Source organism: Vulpes lagopus, chromosome 6 (assembly GCF_018345385.1).
Source record: "Vulpes lagopus strain Blue_001 chromosome 6, ASM1834538v1, whole genome shotgun sequence".
NCBI lineage: Eukaryota > Metazoa > Chordata > Mammalia > Carnivora > Canidae > Vulpes > Vulpes lagopus.
In genome coordinates, this window is record NC_054829.1 from 131,271,816 (window position 1) to 131,292,031 (window position 20,216).

The 20,216-nt window shown below is 53.8% G+C and overlaps 1 protein-coding gene and 1 long non-coding RNA gene across 4 annotated transcripts in view; one reads left to right on the forward strand and one right to left on the reverse strand.

The window, feature by feature from the left end:
- Positions 1–3,299: 3,299 nt before the first annotated feature.
- Positions 3,300–20,216, reverse strand: part of MAML3 (mastermind like transcriptional coactivator 3) — a 404,413-nt gene continuing 387,496 nt past the window's right edge. For 2 of the 3 annotated variants that reach the window (XM_041758100.1, XM_041758102.1), the window contains exons 3-5: positions 12,066–12,374; positions 8,299–8,383; positions 3,300–4,290 (exon numbers count right to left, since the gene is read on the reverse strand). In XM_041758100.1, coding sequence (XP_041614034.1) covers positions 3,302–4,290; positions 8,299–8,383; positions 12,066–12,374 — 1,383 coding nt within the window. In that variant the 3' untranslated portion in view covers positions 3,300–3,301. The remainder of the gene's footprint in view (positions 4,291–8,298; positions 8,384–12,065; positions 12,375–20,216) is intronic. The other variant, XM_041758101.1, reaches the window with a different exon arrangement.
- Positions 8,391–11,851, forward strand: LOC121492867. The gene is made up of 3 exons (XR_005988322.1): positions 8,391–9,290; positions 9,433–9,644; positions 11,725–11,851. It is a non-coding gene; the product is annotated as an uncharacterized LOC121492867 (long non-coding RNA).

Below are 20,216 nucleotides of genomic sequence, written 5' to 3' on the forward strand. Positions count from 1 at the left end.
CCTAGAAGGGGAGGGGTGGAGTCACAACGGAGGGCCCCAGGAGGGTAATCAGAACAGAGTGGGGAAGGGCGAGAAGCCAGGTAAGGGGCAACTAGAGGCAAAGTCCCAGCCTTTGCCCGATCCCACAGGGGGGCTCTAGAACCCACATCCTACCTTGGAGCTCATCCAGGCCACCTGACCCCGTCCTCACACTCCGGCACTAGCGGGTCACTGACTCCCGTGGATCTGGAGAAATGTACACCTCTTACCATCCCCGATAACCTGTAGATGGTGCAGGCAAAGCCAGGCCCGGGCCCAGGGCGGTCCTTCGGAGAGAGATGCGGCCAGGGCTGGTGGAAATGAGGTATCCGTGGGGTGTGTGCGTGGATGTGTGCACAGGCGGTGTCCACTATAGTGGGGCAAGGCCCCTGTGTTACTTTCCCTTCCATATATTCCTTGAGGTTTCTTCCTTCTTTCTTCCATTTATTTATTTTTAAAGATTTTTATTTATTCATGAGAGACAGAGGCAGAGACATAGAGGGAGAAGCAGGCTCCCTGCGGGTAGCCGGATGCGGGACTTGATCCCTGGACCCGGGATCACACCCTGAGTCGAAGGCAGATGCTCAACCACTGAGCCACCCAGGCAGCCCTTTTTTTTAATGAAAATTTTATCATCAACTTTCTAAATCCTCTGAATGAACCAGTTGAAAACTGAATTGTGGGGATCCCTGGGTGGCTCAGTGGTTTAGCACTGCCTTTGGCCCAGGGCCTGATCCTGGAGACCCGGGTTCGAGTCCCATGTCGGGCTCCCTGCATGGAGCCTGCTCCTCCCTCTGCCTGTGTCTCTGCCTCTCTCTCTGTGTGTCTCTCATGAATAAATAAATAAAATCTTAAAAAAAAAAAACTGAGTTGTTTCAGCACGAATCTACAAATGGGACTTCAGTAGGTTCCTTTCAATGCTAACTTTTCTCTTCTCTTTGCTACATCCCTCGGGTTGCAAAGTTTGAAAGTTTCAGTTGTGTGGTTGAATTAAAGTGACTGGAAATGATTGATCTCCACTGTTAAATAAAGGTTTAATGATATCAAGAATTTTGAGACAAGAACTGCAGTTAATCAACTAAAACCCAGGCATTGTATATCTGTTGAATTTAGGTGGGAGATCCAGTGACAATCCTAAAATAAACTATGCTTTGGGTTGATTCAGATAATGATCTTTTATTTGTTTTCTTTTCTTTAAAAGTGGTATGTCAACATCACTTCATTTCTACATTTCAGAGTTCTGTACATTTCTTAAAAGGAAATAAGCAATGCTCAATGTACAAAGTAAAAACAGAAAACTAGAAAAATCTGAATAAAATGGAGCAAGTTGCCATAGGTCATACAGTACAAATTAGTCATTAGATGTCATCTGAAGTGCAATATACCACTGCTGTGATGATGAGTTAAGGAATGAAATAAAAATACTCTATTTTAAACAAACAGTATATATATATTTATATGTATATTTTTTACAGATAGTAGACCCAGTGATATCTGCAGTATTGTAAAAACTTATTTACAAATAACTTTTTTTTTTAGACATTACATATACATCAGCACCGTAGTAAAAACAAAAACAAAAACAAAACAAAACGACCTTATGAAAGTCTACCTCTCTATTGAGTTGGTCCCAGTACTAAGCATTTGGAGGAAGCTATTAAAAGGTAATGGAGCCCCCGCACCCCTCAGCCACCTCCAGTTTCTCATCATTGCTTCTGTGTTTCCTGTACCTTTCAGATAAAGGTCATGGTTTTCCGTCTTCTTGCTCGTTTACTTCGTTTGTTTGTTTTTTTGGTTTTTATCTGTTTCTACTCGAGACTTTCCATGGCGGGGTGTCCCTCCCAGGCGAGGAGGTCGTGGTCAGCTGCCACCACCTGTACCCAGGAGGAGCAGAGCCCGGGTCTGGGCCTCCTCTGCCCTCCAGCCCGCCCTGGCTCGGTGCATCCACCGCCTCGACGTGCGAGCAAAGCCAGCGGCAGTGTGTGCACCCCGCCTTCCACGGAGCCCCCGCCTCAGCCCCCCTTGAGCGGGCCCCAGAGGGAGCCAGGCTTTGGGACACGCAGGGAGCGAGCATGTGGTGGGGGCCGAGCGCTGGCCCCCCGTTCTCTAGATGAGGATGAGGCCACAAGGCCTGCAGAGGCCGCGAGGGCCTGGGGCTCCGGAGCCCAGGCTGCCCAAGCCTCGCACAGCCCTTGCCGGGCGACGGGAGAAAGTCACAGAGAGGACACCTGTACGGGCCTCTTGGAGCGGAGGACTTTGCCCCCGTGGAAGGAGCCGTCTCTTCCTCCTGTTTATTGTCCAGACATGTCAGGTGGAGCAAGTGACTTTGCAGTTCCTTGTCCCCCAGTGTTCTGGGTTGGGCTTTCCAGCGAGGCCAGCTTCCCAGCATTGCCCCTGGGCTGCTTCCACGGGGGCCAGCGTGGGCGCCCCTGGGCGGGCCTCACGGGGGCTCACAGCAGCTCACCGGGGAGCTCAGAGGGCCTGCCCGCCGGGCTGGAGAGCTGCCCCCCAGCCACCGTCGGGGGGATGACTCCAGTGCCGCCTTCGCATCCCAGGCCTCACCGAAGTTCCCGCATCCGTTCTGTTCCAGGCCCCCCAGTGCAAAAGCTTCGTCTGCCAGCGTCTGCGTGGACCAGCCGGGGCAGGATGGGGCGGAGGCCCGAAGCGCCAGGGCAGTGCTGCGGGGGAGGCGGGACGGCCTCGGTGCACCTGCGGGACACGGCCCCCCGCTCTGGGGCGCCCCCCTCCCCCCGGGTCCGTGTGAGGGGCTCCTGAGGGCCAGCACCGGGCAGCAGCCAGGTCTCCCGGGACCTGACCCCGGCCTCGGTTGACGCCCCCATACGGTGAGTCCTGGCGCCTGACCCTGACCGGCATGCTTGCAGGTGCAAACCAGCGGCCTCGGCTCCGGGAGGGCTGGCCTCCTGCCCCGCCTGCCTCACCTGCCTCCACCTGGGCTGGGCAGCTCTGGGAGGGCCGGCCGCCTGCCCCTCCTGCCCCACCTACCCCATCTGCCTCTACCTGGGGCTGGGCAGCTCCGGGAGGGTCGGCCTCCTGCCCCTCCTGCCGCACCTGCCTCCACCGCGTCTCCCTCCGTGCGGCGGCCCAGCACGTTGGCCCCATCGCCGCGGGGAGCGGGGGGAGCAGGCCCGGGCCCCGCGTGGCACCGGCGCTCTCCGGGTCGTCTGGCTGCAGTTCTGCTCAGTTTACGGGGTCTTCGAAACAAAACCGGGGCCGGCTCGACAGCCTGTTTCCCTGTCACGCGCGGGCTCCTGGGGCTCCCCGGCTAGGGGTTCCCGAACAGCTCATCGAGCTCCTGCATCCACTCGTCCCCCGGCCCCGCCTTGATGATGGAGTCCACGAGGTCCGCGCCGTCGGGGAGCCCGGGGAACGGAGCGGCGGCCGCGTCGCCGCCGAAGCCATAGGGCCCGTCCTGCGGGGGGTTCCGCTCGTAGGCCTGGCCCGGGCCGAAGCTGCCGCTGGGCACCTGCTGCGGTGCCGGGGGCGGGCCGAACGGCGGCAGCCCGGGCACCCCCTGGCCCAGGCCGGACAGGAGCATCGGCCTGGCCTGGCCGCCGCCCTGCTGCCCCGGGAGCGCGGGCATCACCTGCCGACCCGCGGCCCCCGGGGCGAGGGGCCTGGGGGCGCCCGCGGCCGCGTCCACCACAGGGCCCAGCGCCTGCGGGAAGTGCTGCTTGCTCAGCCGCGGCTGGCCAGCCTGCAGCGGGTAGCCGGCGCCGTTGTTGAAGGAGCCCAGGTCCCCACTAGTCCTCCCGGGCACCCCCTGCAAGCTCCTCTGCTGCCAGCCCTGCGTCCCCTGCTGGACGGTCCCCAGGATGCCCTGCAGCCGGGGCGGGCCCTGGGGCCTCGGCAGGGCCTGGCTCACCGGCCCCTTCATCTGCGGGTGCTGCTGGGCGATGGCCGAGTTCACCAGCATGCTCTGCCCAAAACCACTCACCATGCCCACCCCTGGCCCGGAGGCGGGCGGCCTTGTCCCCTGGGCTTGGCTGTGTGCGATGCCCATGCCACTTTGGTTTGGGTGCTGCAACATTTGGGTCATTCCTGTGCTCATGTTGTACATTCCCGGCTGGCTGGTAGGCGGGTTGCTGTAAGGGGCCAGTCCCATCTCCGACTGGGCTGGGGCCGTGCCCATGGTCCCCGGGTTCTGCGAGGGCCCCATGCCCATCATGCCTGCGTTCTGTGCCATCAACCGCGACGTCCGAATGCTCTGGAGGGCTGCCTGGCTTCTCACGGCTGCTATATCCTGGGGAGAACCTACAGGGGAGAGTAAGACATACCCGTTCACTCCTCGCCATCAACAACTTACGTGTTGTTGGGATCGTCTTCAGGCATGACAAATACTTCCACGTGAAAGGGTCTACTCTGATGATAAGTCCTTAGTAAGCAACAGTCATTCTTCCATAACATACGGTGATCGTAAAAAAAATTCAGAAACTATCGAAAAGTACAGAGATGAAAACTGAAGTTACCTGAAACCCCCCACCCAGAGGTAACCACTGCTAACTCCTATAAACAGACACGTGAAAATAGAGATGTACGGGACCCACGCTTTTGTAGTTGGCCTGATATACTCTGCTGTTATTGTTCACATCTGAGAAGCAAATTGTTTCTCACTCATCTTGCTCTGATGCCCTCCTCAACCAATCAGATCCCATTATTCTTGGAGGTGAGAGGGAATTCACCTCCTGGGCTAGATTAAGAAGAAACGGCTGACCACTTTGTGTCTTCTATTTGTGAAGCGGAACATGGTTCAGTAGAGAATACTATCAATAAAGGCCATTACACTAATTTCCCTTCAGACTCGAGCAGGATTTGAGAGGTTAAAGGCCACCGCTTCTGCTAAGAAGCTGTTTCGACAGATGGGACATTTTTTGGATCCACTCTATAGATTTCCACATGCTCCAGATTCTCTGAATCATAACCTGTCCGTGCAAACTGGCCAGCTTCCTGAGCTAGAAAAAGAAATCATCCTGTTTCTTGTTCCTCAGCAGTGAACTTTATCCATTTCTTTTTTTTTTGTTTTATTAAGGTTTTATTTATTTATTCATGAGAGACAGAGAAAGAGAGGGAGGCAGGGACAGAGGGAGAAGCAGGCTCCCCGCAGGACAAGGAGCCCGACGTGGGGCTCGATCCCAGGACCCCGAGATCATGACCTGAGCTGAAGGCGGATGCTTCACTGAGCCACCCAGGTGCCCCGACTTTCTGCATTTCTGCAGCCAAGTCCACTCAACTCCTTCAAATAGGCACTGACTATTTCTCTTAGCAGATGGCTAACATGGTTTTAATGATGTTTAAAAGTTGGCCAGAGTATGAATGCCAACTCCCTTAACTCCAATTAGGCATTTCAGTGAGTCCCTCTTTACATGGTCCTAGGAAATTTCCAGATCAGCCAAGAGAATAGAAATGTCACCCTCAGAACTCCAGTCAATGTTGTAAAGGGCTAGGAGGTGCACAAAAATGAGTTGTTTTTTTTTTTTTCTGTGTCCCTGCTAATGATTAAGTCTATGAGACAAAGAAAAATAGTTTTTTTTTTTTTTGGACACTTGAAAAAGATGCAGCATGGGAGCCAATCGATATTATAAGCAAATGCGATACTACCTGGAACTGGGTTGAGAAACCAGATGAGAACAGTGTAAGCTTGTTAAGCCTGGCACCTGGGCAGTAAGTGTGTTTCTATCTTCCTGATGGGGTTATTGATTTCTGGGCAGCACATATGTCTCCATATTTTCTTTCTTTCTTTAAGAAAGAAAATTATGGGAATTTTCATTATAACTTAAGTTTTTGTGGCTTGAGATCAATATCATGCTGCATTGAGAAATGAAACGGTTTCTGTGGGCAAAGCTGGAAGGGCTGGGGGGAGAGCTCTAGAAATGTTTCAGTTTTTTGTTTTAAGCTTCATTATATCTAAGTGATTTAAAAAAAATATCAAAAGTTCCTGTTAAACACTGGATGGAAGTCTATATTGCAATTTGTAATCTTGTTACGAAGTTTTGTGACCTTAACGACTAAATCTGTATTGACTGCATGGCCAATCTGATCAACTGTGGTGAAATGGGTTATTGAGTTGTTTATAAAAAAAATTTAAGGAGAAAATATTGCTGACTCAGAGACTGATTGGCTAGACCCGAATTACATAAACAGGCTGATGAGCTGCTGGAAACAAAAAGATTTTCATATTTTGGACATTTTTCTTGTATGTTTATAATGGCTATGTTGAGGGACTGGAGATGGTCTGGGCTACTTTGGTGAGTGGGATATAGGTGTGTCTCTTCAGAGGACAGAAATGCTGCAATGCCTTTTAAGAGGTATTGAAGCCTTAATCCAAGCCAACCTCTATTTTTAGTATACGATGACTGTCTTATCTAGGTGGAACTCTTAAGAAAAACAAAAGGGGGTATTTTATTTTATTTTATTTTATTTATTATTTTTTAAAAGGGGGCATTTTAAAACCAGCAATCAAGGGATGCCTGGGTGGCTCAGTGGTGGAGCCTTTGGCTCAGGTCATGACCCTGGGTCCTGGAATCAGGTCCTGCATCAGGGTCCCTGCATGGAGCCTGCCTCTCCCTTTGCCTGTGTCTCTGCCTCTCTCTCTGTGTCTCTCGTGAATAAAGAAGTAAAATCTTAAAAAAAAAAAAAAAAAGAATCTCTAAAACCAGCAATCAGCATCTTATTTTTATCCCAAGGAGAAAGCAAAACACTTTTATTCATCTAGTTTTATGCTTTTAAAAATATATAGAGAAAAAAATGCAAATGTGCCCAGAGAACTACCTTGTCTTTATCTGATTACTATATATGTTAAATAATAGACTAATTTTTTTCTTCTTTTATTTTTATCCAAAACAGGTATTATTGTGGGACACTGTACTCAAATTAATTTTCTTGTCCACTGGTTAACGTAACAATGTCAAAGAAAATCCTCCATATTCAAATAGAGATCATGTGCAATTTTTTTCTTAAAAGGGTCTGTTTTCCTTTTTCACTCACAGGAAGCCTGTATTTGTGAAAAATAAGCATTTCTCCATAGGCATGTAACATTGCCCAGAGGCATAAAACTCAATAAGAGAAAGATAGTCATTAAACCTTTGAAATGTGTAGTGGTGAGAATGTGTGGAGGTTCTCATGCAAGTTATTCCTAACAGAACTCTCCAAGGACAGTACTTCTTATCTACCAATTTGCTATTTTCCCAGATACATAACATTATGATATCTAAGGTGTTAGTAAAATAAAATAGGGAAGGGAGTAAAAAAAAAAAAAAAAAGAAAAGAAAAGAAAAAAGTGTATAAATCAGCTCACGGACCCTACAATGTCACCAGCTGCTTATATTAAGTACAGCTAAATTTCTAGGTTGATTACCTATGGGGTGGGGTTTTAGAAAAGTTCAGAGTAGAACTTTTAAACTGGACACAAAGCATACAGAATAATTCGAAATACAGAAGTAGTATTAAATTTTGGTGGGTCCCTTTATTCCAAAAGATAATGAATGAGTTATGAACCTAGAAAGGTCAAGGGACGCCATGCTGGGTTTAGAGGATTTCATTTTTTAAATTAGTTCTTAATAGAAATCATTGGTTTGGGATGCCTGGGTGGCTTAGTGGTTGAGCATCTGCCTTCAGCCCAGGAAGTGATTCTAGGGTCCCGGGATCGAGTCCCACATGGGGCCCCCTGCATGGAGCCTGCTTCTCCCTCTGCCTCTCTCTCTCTCTCTCTGTGCCTCTCATGAATAAATAAAATCTTAAAAAAAAAAAAAAAGAAAGCAAACGAGATTAAAAAAAAAAAGAAAAAAAATGCAACCAACCCCAACCCATCCCCAATATTTCTCTTAGAAAATCACATCTCGCAGGAGAGATGTGACACAGGGCTGTTCCTCCCACGCTCCCCGAGAGCAGATCTTGAACCAACCAGGGGCCAGAATGTCCTTACTGGCTATCAAACTACGGAAAGACCTCCGTAGGTTTGGTCAAGAATGGCTGCCCCAGCCTAGCCCCCTGCAGCCACTCTGACCCCCCGTGAGGCCCACCGGGGCCTGTGTGTGACCCAGCCGCCAGAACGGGGAATGCATGGCACAGGAGGGGGCTCCCAAGGTGCATCTTCTGACTGATAGAGACCCTCTGCCTTTAAGTATTTTTATTTTTATTTTTTAATTATTATTTTTTTCCTTGACCCGAACACAAACCCCGCCCAGAGGGCGATGCCACTGGCGACACAGGCACGTACACTTCACAGCCAGAGGGGTACACAATGCAAGGGGTGGGCAGCCTCACCTTGGAACTGATTGACCTGCTGCACTGGGTACGGGCTCCGCTGCTGCTGGAGGTGCTGGCGGGGCAGGTGTGTCTGCTGCAGCTGCTGGAACGACAGACAGCGAGGGCAGGGAGGTGACACGGGGAGAGACAATGAAACATCGTGGCAGCGTTGAGGAAGGCCGTGTTAAGGCCCGAAGCGCTGCGGGGAGCCGTGAGGTGCGTCTGGGCAGGTGCACACAGCACGAGGTGGACCGGTTTTCACAAGAGGAACGCGTTCCCGGTGACAGCACCTGGCTCCAGCCCGCGGGCTGGGCCCGAGCCCCAGATGCCCCTTCGGAGTCTGGACCCATCCCGGAGGCCCCCAGCCCGCCCCCCCACGCCACGCACACTGGCCGGGTCTGCCCCACGGGGGTGCTGGGTGCACCGGGCGGCCTTCTGCGCTCCGCTCGCGGTCACTGCCGTGCGGGTCCCTTGGGGAGCGCCTGGCACACCTGCTGCTCGCGGGGGGCGGGGACCGCGGGGGGGGGGGTCTCAGCCTGACTCTCCAACAGCCGCTTGCATGCGCCTCCTAGCTCTGTGCCACTCAGCTCAGGGGACAAGCCACTCATTTCTAATGACCTACATAGATGCTTCCAGCACAGGAAGATGGGCTTCTCAGAGGCTACATATATATAAATAAAGGCTCGTCTTACTCCCACGAGGCCACGCTGCCTGTCAAATACGCCTGGGCAAGTACAACACACGGCACCTGGTGCCCTGGGGACACCGCGGGGGACTCGGCAGGTGCCAGTGGCAGGAGGCTGGCGACCTCGTCTCTCTCCGTCGTGCACGGGGCTTCCTCGCGGCTGCTGTGGTCCCCCCCACGCCGCGTGGGGACAGGGCAGGAACCCCGAGCGACGTGGAAAGGGCAGGGGAAGGGGCCTGTCGTCACCCCCTCCGGCCCCCGTGGAACAGTCGCAGGGCACCTGCCATCCGCCCGGGCTGGTAAAGACCGCGCAGCAAGCAGCAAGGTCTTTATCATACACATAACAGCCCTGGAGCACTTCGCACCTGACGCCTGGGTTTAGTTCTATTTTTTCCTCTTGTTTTTGTTTCCGGGCAGCTCTGTAATCTTCTTTCTCTTTCTCTTCCCCTTTCCTTTCTCTCCACAAGGCCAGCCGGCTCTCTGGCAACCGAAGAAAAGAGAGGCCTCTGCCCCGCTCACCCCATCCTGCGGTGCCTGCGTGGCGTTTGGCACAAACTGTGGAAATTGATTAATTGTGTGGATAAAGTGTAGACGAGGAAGCACGTCAGTCTCCTGGGCGGCAAGGGACGGCGAGCCGAGCCCTCCGGGGGCCTCTCCTCAGCCTGACTTGTCATATTAGGTGAGCGTCTAAGCGTCCCACCGCCCGCTGGAAGCAGCAGCCTCGGGGTGGCCCGGGGTGGGGGTCAGGGCTCCGGTTCCAGGCCTGGGCCGTGCCTCCCTAGCTCCGAGAAGTCGCACGAGCGCCCTGGCCTCAGTTTCCTCACGGGTAAGATACAAAAGCGTCACGATCACCAACACCTCTTCCGGGTCTAAAATCCTAGGTTCCGGGGAACCTTCGTGAATGCACGAGGGGTGCCACGCTCCGTGCTCTTTGAGAATGAGGGATCAAAACACTTAAGTCACACGTGCTTGGCACGCGCTGTGCCGTGGTTCTGAAGTCCACCAGAACCGGTCCGAGCCCCCAGCCCCCCGCTTCGCCCCTCACCCGGCGTTCAGGAAGCCCCAGGCTCTCTAGTCGCTGCGCTCCGCAGGCAGGTTAGTAGGACACCGGGGCCGCTGGCACAGCCCAAGGAAGTCAGCCTGGCCTCCGTGTGGCAACAGCGTCCTCAAGACCAAAGGCTGACGGCTCAGCACTCGCAGGCCCCGCGACAGCGCCCCATCAGCTGCAGACGGGCCGAGCACCTGCCTCCCCGCAGCCTCCCAGCCTCCCTTCGGCCCCGTCCCACCGGCCTCGTGGCCGCAGCCCTCACGGCACACTCCGGGACCCCGGGGGCACGGGACAGGTCCCCCCACACCTGCGCACGGTTGCCCAAGAATCTTGCACGCCTTAGTCCACGTGATCCTTACCCCGGGCCCAGGACAAAGGCTGGGGACTGATCGACCCTCACCTGGCCCATGAGGAGGGAGGGTCAGAGGTTCTTCCAAAATCCTACACGAGCAAAGGATGGGGCACGTCCTGAGTTACACTGTTCTGCCCTCAGTCCCTCCTCATTGCTTGGTGCCCACAACCTGCTGGGGATGGCACCCGCTTCCCGATCTTTTCCAAGGAGCCCTGTGCCTCTCTGCGTCCTGGTTCAGAGGGGCGCCCTGCTCCCTGAGGTTTGGCTGCCCTCGCGGAGTGCCCCCCCTCCCCAGCTGGCCTGGCTACCCCGTCCCCTACCTGCCCCTGGGTCACGGCACCCACGGCACAGGCCACGGCTCAGAGCATCAGGCGCGCCCGACCCTCGCTGGATTGGCGGAGGAGAGACCGTCCGAAGCCCAGTGTCCATTTGTCACTGCCTGAGACATGTGAGCCCGGTGCCTTGTCACACACCTTACGCAGGGTGAGAGGGAGAGAGGTCTGTTTGTCCAGGAGCTGCCAGGCGGCTGACCGACCTTGGTAGAGGGGAGATAATTACACAGCTGCTCAGGAACAAAAGTCAAGAACGGAACATACGGGAACCGGGCTCAGCAGTAGGGGGTGACTGGTGGTGTTGCTCTGAACTGCAGCTCTCAGTAGGGGCCTTGGCGGGTCTGCGTCCCACGCACTATCCTGTGTGCAGATGGAGACACGGATACGGGCACGTACTGTGTGTATGTACGCGTACGTAGCGTACGTGTTGTATTTTATGTATTGATAAATTTCCAAAATTCGGATCGTATTAGGAATGTTCTGGGAGGGGAACTGGCATGCAGAGCTCTGTTGGGCTCTCAGCCTCATACGGCGGCCTCACACCCACCTCCTGTCATCAGAGAGAGCTGCCCTGTGCAGACCCCACGGGAGCCAGCGAGGCATCTCCTGTGGAAGGCCTGAGGCCTTCCCCGGGATGCTAGGGAACCAGGCATGGCCATCTTGAAAAACAAAACACACAGACCTGCAGAAGCAGCTCTCAGGGAAGGCTTTCTTTCAAAGCTGGAGGAATTATATGGCAAGGGTGGACAAAGATGCCGAAGGTAAGGCTTTATTTGTGTTAGGCCTTCCTTTAACTCAAAGATTTCTTGAGCTGTTTTAAAGCTGTTGGGAATCTTCTTAAGTTTGCACCCTTTCCGTGACCCTGAGTTCAGGTTTCCAGGTAGTTCTGTGAGCCCTATTATTCTTCTATTGTTCCTGTCCCATTGTTCATGACCAATTCTGTAGAATTCTCCTCGATCCCTCCTTCTGACATTTTCCTTCAAGAAGCAAAGTTCTCTGAGTTATTTTCTTTTTCTCTTCGTGCTAGAAATATTAGCGTCTATGAAGAATGTGAGGCAGCCTCCCAGCCCCCATACTGATGGGCGCAGACCCCTGCTCCAGAAACCAGAAGAAAAGGAGTCGGGCTTGAATCGAAGAAATGTCTCCGGCAAATGGGCCTTCGCTTGATGGCCAAGGCCTGTCTTTTAAGAACAAACTCATTCGCTCTAAGAAAAAGCCTAAGTAATTGAAAGGTCTACCTTCTGCAGGGTCTTCGGTGATTATGGGAAATGCTGGACTGTGACTATTTTGACAAAGGACATGAACTGGAACTCTCCTGCAGACACCAGGCACTGAATAAATGCTTGCTGAATAAATGAATCGTGTTACCTGCTCGGCCAGAATCTGCTGCTGCTGCTGCTGCTGCTGCTGTTGCTGTTGCTGCTGTTGCTGCTGCTGCTGTTGCTGCTGCTGCTGCTGCTGCTGCTGCCTTTGCTCCCGCAGGAACTGTTGCTTCTGCTGCTCCATCAACTGGGCCCGCTGGTCAATGAGCATCTGCTTCATGATGGCAGCCTGGGGCTGGCTGCTGAGGAAGCCAGGACCCGCAGGACTGGCTCCGGAGACCATGCCGCCCGAGCCCGGGGGCACCGAGGACTGCATGGAGCCTGTGGTCCGGGGAAGTCCAACTGGGTGCTGCTCCTGGGAGGACAGCAAGACGAGAGAAGGCACAGATTTCATACTTGAAAGGAAGCATGGGGCAGAGGCCTCGGCTTGTGGACCTGAGGGGTTCCGGGAGGCACACACTCCATTCCACAAAAACAACCCAGTGATCCTCAAATCTGGCCTTGCCACAGCGGAACTGGAGGCCCGCAGGAGGACAGTAATAGAGGATGGCTCTGGGCAATCTGAGAGCAAGTCCAGCCTGTTTGATTAAGGGACAAAGACTGGGCAACCAGCTAACAGTCTGCACTCCTCCAAAGGAGAGACACCAAGACCCCAGGGTGGGCTCACCTCAAGTCTGGAACGAGAGAGCCTAGCCTTACCTCTTAGCCTCTTTTCCTGCCTCCCTGGCCTAAGTGGACTTCTTCTTAGCTAAGTGGAGAGACATTCACAGAATTCTGGAATTTTTAAATCATTAGATCTACTATTCCATGGAATTCTAATTGATTGCAACATTGGAGAGCTTTGCTATATGTAAAAAAAAAAAAAAAAAAAAGAAAAGAAAAAAGAAAAAAAAATTCCTGCTAGTGGGAGTTGACAGTGAAAACTGGAAATGTGTGTTATTGAACAATGCTATATAGTCTCCCGACATCTTTAAAAATAGAACTGAGCCTCCCATGTCTGGGACAATTTATAATGTGGGGGTTGATGGGGGTCTTCTGATTTTACAACTGTCTCCGTCAAACGATGGGAATTTGTAAGGATTTGTTCTTAAGGAGTAGGAAGTAAAGTGGCAGAGAACTACCCACAGACTAAGTGACTACTTGGAGAGCGTGCTCAGAGGGGAAGCCTATAACAGCCAGCCAGTGTAGACCAAGGAAAAAAGGCTGATGGGAAGCGTTGGTAGATGACCATACGATTTGGCTTCTAGATAGTTCCTTTCTTGTTCATCTACCAAGCACACCTGGTAATGGCAAGTATTGTGTGACTATCCCGCAGAAACGTCCCTTTTGATTCGAGTTTCAGGTGATTAATCGGAACACAGCGGATCTCATATATGAGATGAGCACAAATTAAGTGGGCACACATGCAAGGACTTACCGGTCATAGTACAGGTACCATCATAAGGCCAAAATAGTAAGAAATGAGTATGAATAATTCTATAGTCATTTAAATATTTTCATATCCAGTTAAACTAGATTTTAATATTTTTCCTACTTCTGCTTTGCTACCTCTTTGATTCACATATAGTCAAGCATGCTGGCCCTGTCCTCTCAAAAACATACTGTTGAGCGTGACCTCTGGCTCTCCTAGACAACAGCCCCGGATCTGATTCCGCACGGCCTGGACTTGTATACCTTCCCCTGTTGCGTGGTGCTCAGCCCCTCCTGCTTTTCTTTCCAGCTGCCAGATACCTCAACTACATCCCAGCTGCTCTTCTTCCCTCCCTCCACCGACACAAATGAAACCAAACAAACAACAAACCACTTTCCCTCCTCCCCTGGGAACGAGAGGCCAAGAAGTCCTGCATAGTTAGTGCAGGAGCCCAGGTCACACTTAGCAAATGGAAGAATCGGAAAGAGCAGAATTGGAACGCTGAGCCTGAGTCTAAATTTAGTATCCCTTCCACCAGCCCAGGCCCGTCTCGGACTGCGGGGCTGTGGCACCAAGTGTCCACCCAAGACTTGCTTGCAAACTAAATATATAGTTCACCTCCCATAAGTGCACTGTGTTCTATTTTTCAAATGTAAGTGTCGTTGCAAAACCCTTTTTGTCTTTGGGTATTTTCTCAGTAGACAATTATTAGGTAGAGAGCTGTGAAGTCTTTATGTGAAAAAGAAGTTATACTGAAAAAAAAAAAAAAAAGCCAGAGACCTTAATGCTACCACAAAGTTTCCTTTAGGCCTGATCCCCAAAGGCATCAAGATATCTCAGAGTTTCCCCCCCAATACTTGCTGCCCATTTCCCTGGCCCTCCTCCTAATGGGATAAAGCTGCTTCTTGCCACCCTTAGAAACAAATGGCCGATTTGACTTAACACTTTAACAAACAAATTCGCAGTGAAGTATAAATAGTTAACCGCTCAGCAAAAATACAGACTACAGGTTCCCCTCCACCGTCCCCCCTGAGCCACATATTTCAGTGTATTTGATATTTTCCAGTTTTGATAAGGAAGAGTTAGGAAAAAAAATAAAATAAAAGAGACCCAAGGGAAGATAAAGTCGGCTTCAGCTCGTTTTATGAGAGGGCTGGTCTGGGCGGGCCCCGGCTGGCCCTGTTTCTCTTTGGGCACTTTGGGATACTCTTGTCCTGTGTGAGCAGCCCTGGGTAGATGGGGCGCATGCCTAGAAGGGGTAAGTAGGGCCGCGTTGCTTTCCTAGCCTTTTCTCCACGCAGCAAAGAAAGGGAGAGGCAAGTGAGGTAGTGAGGTAGATACATCCAACCACTCTTGGGCCCTGTCTTTTCCCCCAGTGGGGGAAAAATGTCCCAAAGAGACAGTTAGGTTATTACTTCCCAGGATCATGCATTTCTCCAAACGGTTCCCTCCCAAAGGTTTTGCCTTTGGGTTTCTTGCGGAAGACCTGGAGACCCAGGGGCAGGAGGGCCCTGGACGGTTTGAAGGCTTTGCCTTCCACATGAAACATTTGTGAGTCTAGGTGGATGCGCCTCTCGAACTTGCCCAACGAGCTCTGCTGCACTCAGCAGCGGGTGAGTGACACCCGGAGCCCGGCCTCAAGTGTGTATTCCAAAGTGTGAAGCGCGCACCAAGCGACTCGCCTTACAAATGGGGCTGGCTCAGGCCATTAGCTGTTTCATATTACACGGCAGCTTTTAACCTCCAGTCTACCAGGGCTTAATGAGCAATGGCCTGTCGCATTTCAGGATTTCAAGCCGCCGCTCTTGTTTCTAAGGAGGACACACACTGCGCGTGCAATTAGAGAAAACCAGGCTGGGCTTTCGTCAGAGAAATGTAATGCCTGGGAGCCAAATGATGCAGTATTTTTAGTTTTAATTACTGGCTCCTTCTCCAGCCCGCCCCCTGCCCAACCACCTCCCTTGCATCTACCAAGAATCTTAACTCAGTAGCCTCCCCACCCCCCCAGATCCTACTGGCCCCACGGATCCTCCTAACTCCCCAAACCTTCTCACTCTCCAGTAAAAGGGGGGCGGGGGTTAAAACCCACAGACCCATTTCACACAGCTTCTTCTCCAGGGAAGAGATCTTAGCAATTTTCTAAGGGCTGGAGAGAGGCAGGAGGAGTAAAAAATAATAATAATAAAAAAAGTTAAAGAAAAATGTAAAAAGCCAAAGATGCCCCACCTCCTCCAAAGAGGCAGTTTTCTACTTCAAAAAACAGCTGTGGTAAAAATATCTCCCGAGAGCAGCCAGCTGTTTATTTATAAATCTGCGCGGAGCGAGGCTGTATTTCTCCTAAGTGTTTTCAAGAGCAAGTGGGGTGTTGGGGTGACGGGGCCGGGGCTGCTGGCAGTGACCCGGGGGGCGGGGGGGGGGGGGAGCGGGAGGCCCTGAGGCTGCGGGGTCGGAGAGTGGGCGAGGTGCGGGGGTCCTGGAGGGCCCAAGGCTGCGGGGTCGGGGTGCGGGAGGCCCTAAGGCTGCAGGGTCGGGGTGGGGGCGGGGGTGCGCGGGCTCCGGGGGCCCCAAGGCTGCAGATCGGGGTGCAGGGCGGGGGTGCGAAGGCTCCCGGGAGGGCCCAAGGCTGCAGATCGGGGTGCGGGGTGGGGTGCGCGGGCTCCGGGGGCCCCAAGGCTGCAGATCCGGGTGCGGGGCGGGGTGCGAAGGCTCCCGGGCCCCAAGCCTGCGGGCCGGCCTGCGGGGCGGGGGTGCAGGGGCTCCGGGGGGCCCAAGGCTGCGGGGTCGGAGTGGGGACGGGGGTGCGGGGGTTCCGGGGTCCAAGGCTGCGGGCCGGGGTGGGGGGGCTCTGGGAGGCCCCAAGCCTGCGGGGTTGGGGTGCGGGGGCGGGGGGGCACGGGCTCCGGGGGCCCTAAGGCTGCGGGCCGGGGTGCAGGTGCGGGGGCTCCGGGGCCCCAAGGCTGCAGATCGGGGTGCGGGGCGGGGGTGCGGGGGCTCCGGGAGGGCTCCAAGGCTGCGGGGTCGGGGTGCGGGGCGGGGGTGCGGGGGCTCCGGGGCCCCAAGGCTGCAGATCGGGGTGCGGGGCGGGGGGTGCGGGGGCTCCGGGGGCCCCAAGGCTGCGGGGTCGGGGTGCGGGGCGGGGGTGCGGGGGCTCCGGGGGCCCCAAGGCTGCAGATCGGGGTGCGGGGGCTCCGGGGGCCCCAGGGCTGCAGGCCGGGGTGCAGGTGCGGGGGCTCCAGGAGGGCTCAAGGCTGCAGATCGGGGTGCGGGGCGGGGGTGCGGGGGCTCCGGGAGGGCTCAAGGCTGCAGATCGGGGTGCGGGGCGGGGGTGCGGGGGCTCCGGGAGGGCTCCAAGGCTGCGGAGTCGGGGTGCGGGGCGGGGGTGCGGGGGCTCCGGGAGGGCTCAAGGCTGCAGATCGGGGTGCGGGGCAGGGGTGCGAGGACTCCGGGGCCCCAAGGCTGCAGATCGCGGTGCCCCGCCAGGGGAGCGGGGGCTGCAGGGCGCCCGGCCGAGCCCGCGGAGCAGCTGCGGTTCCCCGCTGCCCCAGCAGAGGGTGGTGTCTGCCCGACGGTCCCGCCGCGCGGCCCCGCCCCCCCCCCCGATGGCTTAATCAGCCCCCGCCCCCCCCGTCTGGGCGGCGCTGCGCAGCCGAGCCGGGCAGTCAAGTGTTACTGGTACAGCAGGTAGCCTGGCAACTGAGAGCATAATACCGAGCAGATGGCGTTCGCGCGGCGTGATGGACATCACACACGACAGCCCGAGACAATCCAGGAATTCCCTGGTGGCTCGAGGCCTCTTTACACAAAATGAGTCCTCTCTCCGCCGCCGCGCATCTCTGGGGTGATCCCCCTCCTCCGACCGACACCGAACTGGTTTCTTATTACCGACTTTTCTGGCAGCCCGAGGGGAGGGAGAGTGCAGGTGGGGGTGGGGGAGGGGGAGGGGCGGGGAGGCCCGGGGGCGGGGGGAGGGGGCGAGGGCCTCCACCTGCAGCCCCCACCCCCCCCCAGCCCAGGCTGCACAAAGCCGGCGCGGGAGGGCGGCCTCGGCTCCGAGTCTTTGCAATCGCGGGGCCTGCGAGCGGCCTAAATGAAATTTAGGATTTTACTTAAAAAGTCCCCCGGGGCGTAATTTAGCCTCTTGACTCGATCCTATATGCTTACAAGTCCTTAGGGGGCCCTAGGAAGTCGGGAGAGGGGCTGCAGGCCCCAAGATGCCTCTCGGCGCAGGCGTCTCTAACAAAGAGACCGAGGAGGCCCGGCGGGCGCGGGCGGGTGCCCCGGGGCGCGGGGGTCCTCGCAGGGCGCGCTCCCGGGTCCCTAACCCCCGCCCCCGGGGTCCCTAACCCGGGTCCCTAACCCCCGCCCCCCCAGCAGCAAATGGGTGCGGAGGGCAGGCGAGGAGACGGGAGGGTTGTTCGTGTAGGAGAAAGTCAAAATAGTACAATGGATGTCCCAGGAAGCCAGTCTATGCCTTTCACTACACTGACCTGGATCAAGTTATTAAAAAAAAAAAAAAAAATCAGCCCCTCCAGCCCAAAAGGAAGTTTGCCTACATTCTATACACCAAGAGGCTCCTATGTCCAACCAATCACCAGCGTCCGGAGGCTTTCTCCTGCAAAGGTACTTTTTTCAGTTTTTAGCATCAGAAGGAGGAAGTCTTTTCAAAGGTGGAAGCTAACGTTTCACGGGGAACATCCCACTTGCTGGGAAAGAGCTCAGCGGTTTTATGTCAGAGGGCAGCAGGGGGTGAACCCCACACCCATTGCAGCCTGATGGAGGCCTCTGGCTGTGACACCCGGACGCCCAGAACTGGCTTTCTGAGGATCTGGGAAGCCATCTGACCTCTCGGTTTGGGTCCCCACCTCGTCACATGAAAATCGGATTCATAAGACTCTTCCCTTGACCAGTGGAAACTTTGGAGGTGAAAGAGCTACAGAAAGAAAATGGTTATTAAGAAGATGCCGACACCTCCCCCACCGCCAGTTTGGGCAGTTCCGCAACCAGAATGGGCTAAGTTCAATCAGAAGTTCTGAGAGTGGGGTTCCAGAATCAGCAGCCTTAGCATCACCTGGGAGCTTGTGAGAACTATCAGTTCTCAGGCTCCACCTGAGAATTCAGGGCCTAGTGAATCAGAACTTCTAGAAGTGGTTTAAGTGCCCTCCAGGTAATTATGATGGCCCACGGTTTGAGAATCACTGGGGCAAAGAGTCGTCCTAATTTATTATGGGTGCTGACGGCAACCTGGGGCATCTGAGTTCTCTGGGCCCGGATTTAGACTGCAAATCTTGCACTTTCAAAAAGCAAGTCAGACTGCTGAGTTGCTTAGGTTTTTATTGCAAATTCTTCAGCATTGGGAACAAAACTCTTCAGTTTTCAGAGGGCTGCTCAGGCAGTGCAATCCCAAGCATTCTGAAAGGAGCCCATGGCCATGATTCTTCCTGGAAGGTCGGTAGTACTCAAGCAAGTCTGCCGTGGGGGCGGAGCAGCAGCCAAGAGGGAGGAAGAGGTGAGGCCCCCCGAAAGTCCCTTGCTGGGGAAGGAAGCATAAACATCACCGAACTACCCATCTCCTGGTCTGATACAAGATACAACTATGGAAAGCTGTCATTTGAGGAGAGTTCCCTCTGTGGGAAAAGGTTCCTCAAACGTGGAAAAGACCAGAAGCAACAATGGAAGAAGACAAGCTGCATTTGCAGATCAGCTACTGGATGCTTTCACCTGCATAATTAAACACATTTTGTTGATTAAAAAAACCCCAAGTCTCTGAGAGGTTAAGGAACTTGTCTGACGACCCACAGCTGGTGGTGGTGTCTCTGGGATTCTCACTTTTCCATTGACCATAACATGCATCTGGTCTAAATTGAGCAGACCACCCAAGAGGACTGTGGAGTAAAGAGAAGTGGGAAGGGGGCGGGGGGGGGGAGAGGAATGGGCATAGAATTAAAAGGTAGAGTCTCTACAGGGATCAAAGGACGAAGCTGAAAGAGCATGAAAATATGCATCATTTTTTTATATGTTGCCTGATGCCCAAAATTAGGATGCCTTTGTGGTATCAACTTTGACATTTAAAGAAAGGGCATAAGATTAGACCATCCAACCATAAGTGGAAGGAAGAAACAAAATGAAATAAAACCTTAGAATTCTCTTTGAAGTCGATCAAGTGTCAGGGCAGAAACTTGGTCTCAGGATGGTGGCTTCTTTTACAGACTCTCTTTGTCCTTGTCCAGAACAATTTTTCACTGTGGGTCTGGAGAGTGGCTTACAATAAACTCACCGCAGAGCCCCAACGGGGCCCACCCCATGTAAAACCCCCCGTTTCTGCAGATTATTGAAGATGGTTGGATAAAAAGGTTTGTTTTATGATCTCTGATGGTTCTGTTCCCAGGACGATAGAGTTTTGAGGCTGTTTACCAATTTAGGGAGCTTATCACTGAACTGGCAGTAACTTGAGGCCCAGTGGTAAGGCTGCTAAATGGGTTCAGCAAAGTTTTTGGTTCAACCTTGAAGGAACAGTTTACTAGAAACATTTCTAGTTTACGTTGGAGGAACCCACCAGGCCTGGGTAGGAACACAGTTCCCGCACAGGCCCGGAGGCTGGCACTCCTGACTGCACAACCAACAGCTTGTTACCATTACTGTTACTGTTTTAACCTCTTGATCATGCAGCCCTACAAAGTCAGGGTGACAAAAGAGCTGGGTTTCTGTTTCTAGCTTAGCTCTAAAGCGATGAGGACTGAGACGTTCTTCCCAGGTTCTCAATGAGCAGAATGGAGTCCCCCCACCCAC